Source organism: Sciurus vulgaris (assembly GCF_902686455.1).
Source record: "Sciurus vulgaris genome assembly, chromosome: 12".
Classification (NCBI taxonomy): Eukaryota; Metazoa; Chordata; class Mammalia; order Rodentia; family Sciuridae; genus Sciurus; species Sciurus vulgaris.
Genome location: NC_136473.1, coordinates 12,505,097 through 12,511,366, shown reverse-complemented (window position 1 = coordinate 12,511,366; position 6,270 = coordinate 12,505,097). Strand labels below are relative to the sequence as shown.

The 6,270-nt window shown below is 35.9% G+C and overlaps 1 protein-coding gene across 3 annotated transcripts in view; it reads left to right on the top strand.

The window, feature by feature from the left end:
* Window positions 1-5,587: 5,587 nt before the first annotated feature.
* The window catches only part of LOC306642113 (aldo-keto reductase family 1 member C1-like), a 227,436-nt gene continuing 226,753 nt past the window's right edge, over window positions 5,588-6,270 (top strand). For all 3 annotated transcript variants that reach the window (XM_079107585.1, XM_079107586.1, XM_079107584.1), the window contains exon 1: window positions 5,588-5,739. In XM_079107585.1, coding sequence (XP_078963711.1) covers window positions 5,656-5,739 — 84 coding nt within the window. In that variant the 5' untranslated portion in view covers window positions 5,588-5,655. The remainder of the gene's footprint in view (window positions 5,740-6,270) is intronic.

The following is a 6,270-nucleotide window of genomic DNA, read 5'->3' as shown; positions in this document are numbered from 1 at the left end:
TAGAGTTATTTTTGAATATCTTTTACATTGCAATGGAGAGTCACCTATAAAAACTACAAGGCCTTTGCTTTTGTGTAATGTGTATATCCTGTTGTCTGATATACTGTTGTCTGTCTATATATGTGCATCCAAATATAGCGCCCATGAATTAAAATTAAAAAATGAATCCAGGTACCTTTAATTCATGTGATTTAAAAAGATTCAATTTAAACTGGGTAAACAAATGAAAGTAAAATGTTTTTAAAATTACTTAATGTACGAGTCTCTCTAGGTACTCAAACTAATAAAATGTTGATGTTTATAAAATGTCTAATATCAATTGTTTTCTAGGACTTTAATTCAACAGAAAAGAGACAGCGGATAGTGTTCAATACACTTATCTGATATCTTGGTTTTTACAGTAAAAGAAGTAGATTAGATTTGACATGTATGGGATTACTCAAATGTGTTTGTTAGAGACATCTGATTAATTTACAAAGTTAAAATGCTAACTCCTTAAATTCCATGGGGTAATATACTTAAACATTATTCATGTTTTCATAGATTGGTAACTAAAAGGGATTTAAAATTGCTTTGTGTCATCACTGAAAACAAGGTTACTAAGACTTAGGTTCTAATAGGTATAATTCTTTATAGAAAGGAATCTAAAACTTTCAACTGTGTTTCAATTAGAGTACTATAAATAACAAAATATTTCCTCTGATTAAAATGGATTAATTCCTTCATAGGAGTAATGATAATCTAATATGAGGGCAGAGCCCCAATGACATAATCACCTCCTGGCAGGCTCTTCTCAACCTGGTGGCATTTGAGATTGGTTCCAACACATGAGGTTCAGAGGACATATTCAAACCATGAAGGGGGCATCTTTCTAGACCCTTCCCTGAGCATTTACATAATACAGATATAAACTGCATGTATGTGTAGCAATGCCTGATATATGATGTGAATATCTCTCTATACAAATGGGAAGTACTAGACGTGTATTATTCTCAGGTGGCTATTTCATGTAAAGCTACATCATTCTGCAGTGGGTCAACAATGGTCTAAGCCATAATTTATTTAAACTGAACTCTCTTAACAGATTTTTTTGGGGTCATTTTTTGCTTTACAAATAATGTGGCAAAAACCATCTTATACATCTATCTTTGAACATGGGTAGATATTTCTGGGAGTCATATTTTTAGAAGCGTAATTGACAGGTCAAAGCAAAAGAACATTTGTAATTAGGTAGATGCTGTCTAATTACTCTTAAAAACATTTATTGCTTCTTAGTAATTCCAATAAAGGTGTATGAAACTTGGTAGTGTATCAATCTCTACTTTTTATTGTATGTGTTGCTTATTTGTATATATTTTTTTCTTTAATCAGAGTTTCTAAATATTACATCTTTCCAAAAACTTAGCTCTAAGTTTATTTGGACAACTTTTCTTTTCTTTTCCTCCCCATCCCCACCACTCATGCCACCACCCCCAAAATGGGATGGAACATGAGGTGCTTTGCCACTGAGCTGAATTTACACTTCTTATTATTCTTTCTTTCTTTCCCTTCCTTCCTTCCTTCCTTCCTTCCTTCCTTCCTTCCTTCCTTCCTTCCTTCCTTCCTTCCTTCCTTCCTTCCTTCCTTCCTTCCTTCCTCTTTCTTTCCTTCCTTCCTTCCTTCCTCCCTCCCTCCCTCCCTCCCTCCCTCCCTCCCTCCCTCCCTCTCTCTCTCTCTCTCTCTCTCTCTCTCTCTCTCTCTCTCTCTTTCTTTCTTTCTTTCTTTCTTTCTTTCTTTCTTTCTTTCTTTCTCTTTCCTTTTCATACTGGGGATTGAACTCAGGGGCACTTGACCACTAAGCCACATCCCCAGCCCTGTTTTGTATTTTATTTTGAGACAGGGTCTCACTGGGTTGCTTAGTCCCTCCCCATTGCTGAAGCTGGCTCTGAACTCCTGATCCTCCTGCCTCAGGCTCCCTAGATGGTGGGTTTACAGGTGTGGACCACCACACCCGGCATATTTTCTTTGTTTTGAGGTAAGTTTCATTATCTGAGACTGGTATCAAATTTGTGATTCTTCTGCTTCAGTCTCCTGAGTCACTGGGATTACAGGTGTGTATCACTGTGCTCAGCTTACTTTTCCTTTGTACTTCATTAATTTGCTTTAATTTTTCTTAATTTCTTCCATCTCCCATTTTTTAACTGTTTTTCTTTTTTTGTTCTTCTGGTCGATCCCTTTGTTATTATTTATTAGTTTTATTTTTGTACATATATGTTTGCTTGGGGTTTAATTTTTGTTTGTGATGTTGATTTGTTAGGGAATTTAGCTTGTAGAAGTTCTGTTTTGCAAAGTTTCTCTTGTGTCTTGATTCATGGCTAATCTGATGAGGTAATGCCCGAATGTCAAGTTTTATAGGTATGCACAAGGTCGACACTTCTCAAGTCCATTCCTCTATTTCCTGGAATCGAAGCATGGTTACAGAATGGAAAGAGGTCCAGAGACTCCCTTTACCACATAGGGAATACATGAGATAGGGTAATGATGTCTGTCTCATTCCACCAACTTTCATACCCCTGCCTCCTCCTCTCTTTCATTTCCCTCTACATAATCTAAAGTTCCTCCATTCTTCTTTGACATTCTCACCCAATTATATATCCATCCACTTATCAGGGAAACATTTAGTCTTTGTATTTTTGGGATTGGCTTATTTCACTTAGCATGATATTCTCCAGTTCCATCCATTTATCTGCAAATGCCATAATATTATTCTTCTTTATGGCTGAATAATATTCCACTGTATATATATATATATATATATATACCACAGCTTCTTTATCCATTTATCTGTTGAAGGGCATCTAGGTTGGTTCCACAATCTAGCTGTAAACATTGAGAATTGAGCTGCTGTAAACATTGATGTGGCTGTTACTGTAGTATGCTGACTTTAAGTCCTTTGGGTATAAACCGAGGAGTGGGATAACTGGATCAAATGGTGGGTCCATTCCAAGTTTTCTGAGAAATGTTCACACTGCCTTCCAGAGGGGCTGCACCTCTACCAGCAATGTATGAGTGTGCCTTTTCCTCCACATCCATGCCAGCACCTATATTGCTTGTGTTCTTGATAATAGCCATTCTAATTGGAGTAAGGTGAAATCTTAGAGTTGTTTTAATTTGCACTTCTCTAATCACTAGAGATGTTGAGCACTTTTTCATATATTTATTAATCATCTGTATGTCTTCTGTAAAGTGTCTGTCCAGTTCTTTGGCCCATTTATTGATTGGGTTCTTTGTATTTTTGTTGTAAAGTTTTGTAAGCTAAGCCCATGGCCAATATCATTCTAAATGGAGAAAAACTGAAAGCATTCCCTCTAAAAACTGGAACAAGACAGAGGTGCCCTCTTTCACCACTTCTATTCAACATCATCCTTGAAACACTAGCCACAGCAATTAGACAGACCAAATAAATTAAAAGGATATAAATATGAAAACAAGAACTCAAGTTATCACTATTTGCTGATGACATGATTCTATATTTAGAGGATCCAAAAAACTCAACTAGAACACTTCAAGAACTAATAAATGAATTCAGAAAAGTAGCAGGATATAAAATCAATATACATAAATCTAATGCATTTCTATTCGTAAGCGATGAATCCTCTAAAAGAGAAATTAGGAAATCCACTCCATCCACAATGGTCTAAAAAAAAAAATACTTGGGAATCAATCTAACAAAAGAGGTGGAAGACCTCTACAATGAGAACTTCAGAACCCTAAAATCTGGTTTTTGTTGATTGGTATTCACTTCATCTAGTATAGACATTTGATTATTTACCAAATCTCTTATAAGAGATTTGGTTCATGCCACCTTGTGTTTTGATGCTCTCATGAGAGAATTTGGAACTACTTAGTCCAACATTTTGCTGATATCATTTTTTTTGTGGTAGATTTTCAATAGCATCATAAGATTTCCTCATTAATGCATTATAGTTGAAATAAGTATTTTCAAACAGTGCAATTAAGGTGGTTTCTAATTTCTTAAGTGGATATTGTTGAGAAACATCATAAATTATATGAAATATCTTTAACATTTTTTGTGTATTTTTTTTTTTTTTTTCATATTGGGGATTGAGTTCAGGGACCCTCTACCACCAAGCTACACTCCCAGCCCCTACCCACTTTTTTGCACTTTTTTGACAGGGTCTAAGTTATCAAGGCTACCTTTGAATTTTGTGATCCTCTTGCCTCAGTCTCCTAAAATGCTGTTATTACAGGCTTTAGTGTACTTTTTTAAAAAAAATAAACCATAGTTTAAAAATTTTTTTTAGAAACTGGATGACAGATAAAAAACACTAAAAATATTGCAAATTGTCTAAATACTGAATAATTAATACTACACTAAATATCATGTTAGAAAGTATTTTTTTGCAACATTCTGAGAATAGTATCTGTGTTAGCATTGGATATTCATAGTATAAAGTAAAGAATAAAGAAACAAAAAAATTGCTGATGGGAAAGGGGAAAGGCATAAGGCAAATTTTCTTTCAATTTCAACTATTGATTTTTTTTTATTTGGTCAAGGGTCACTTTTTAAAAATATACCCATTTGTCTTTTATGTAAGTTGAGTATATATTTGAGTCTCTGTGTGCATAGGAGTATTAACAAAAGGATAACATTCAGTCAACTTTTTTTTCCCTGTGACAAAAATACCTGACAAGAACCACGTATAGCAGGAAATTTTATTTTTGCTTACAGTTTCAGAGGTTTAGTTCATGGCCAACTGATTCCATTGTTCTGGGCTCGAGGTGAAGCAGAACATCATGGTGGAAAGATGTGGTGGAGGAAAGTGTTATATTTATGATAGCCAGAAAGGAGAAAGGGAGATAGGGAAGGAGGGAGGAGGAAAGGGGAGAGAGAGAGAGAGAGAGAGAGAGAGAGAGAGAAAAAGGAAGAGAGAGAGAGAGGGAGAGAGAGAGAGAGAGAGAGAGAGGAGAGAGAGAGAGAGAGGGAGAGAGAGAGAGAGATGAGCCAGGGACAAAATATAATCCCCAAGGGCATGCCCCTAGTAACCTTCTTCCTCTAGACACACCCCATCTGCCTACAGTTACCAACCAGTAATTCATTCAAATGATTACTTCATCAAATGGATTAACCCACTGATAAGTTACAGTTCTTATAATTGAATCATTTCACCTCTGAACGTGCCTACATTAATGAACACATGAGCTTTTTAGGGGGACACCTCATATCCAAACCATAATAGATAGTTAATTGTTTGAAATGATACATGATAAAAAGGTGACTTCACCATATCAAAGACAAAAAGGAAATTGGTAGCTAGTACATTTTGCTTCTTTAACACATGGTTACTAATTTTCACCAAATATAATAATTTTCAATGACATGTGAACTCTGAAGGCAAAATTTCCTTTTGCAAGAATGTTATGATTTTATTATCACTATTTAATAATTTACTTAAGAATTCACTTTTATAAAAAGTAAATTGTCTCTAATTCTGTTTTCTTTCTGTGGAATACTGCTTTAAACTTGCTCCTCCCACGTGTCACGTTATCCTTAACCTTTGGACAGGAAGATATGGTATTGCCTGTTTGTTGTTCATATCACCTGTGACAGCAGAAGACAGAACAGTGTGTGCTTTGCCAGTGGAGTGACAGGCTATGGATCACAAACATCAGCGTGTGGCACTAAATGATGGCCATTTCATTCCTGTACTCGGACTTGGCACCAGTGTACCTGAAAAGGTAACAGTAGTGTCTTGGGCTTCAGAGTTTATAAAAATAAAGTTTTAAGATGAGTGCAAGTTGGCTTGAATTTTCAAGTTTGTATTCCTGTGTGACTTAGGTCATCATTCTCCAGGCTAAAGCGAATCTGTACTCCAGAGAGAAGGTTGTCATACTTTATACCTTGGCATGATCCGGTGGGACACCTATTGATAATTCTGGGCTTTCCAATATCAGCAATATGGCTGTTTTACTATCTTATCATATCTTTTTTTTTTTATTGTAAACAAATGGGATACATGTTGTTTCTCTGTTTGTACATGGCGTAAAGGCATACCATTTGTGTAATCATAAATTTACATAGAGTAATGTTGTTTGATTCATTCTGTTATTTTTTTCCTTCCCCCCACCCCTCCCACCCCTCTTTTCCCTCTATACAGTACTTCCTTCCTCCATACTTGCCCCCCTCCCTAACCCTAACACTAACCCTTCCCTCCCCCCCATTATGTGTCATCCTCCACTTATTAGCGATATCCCTTTGCATTAATGACT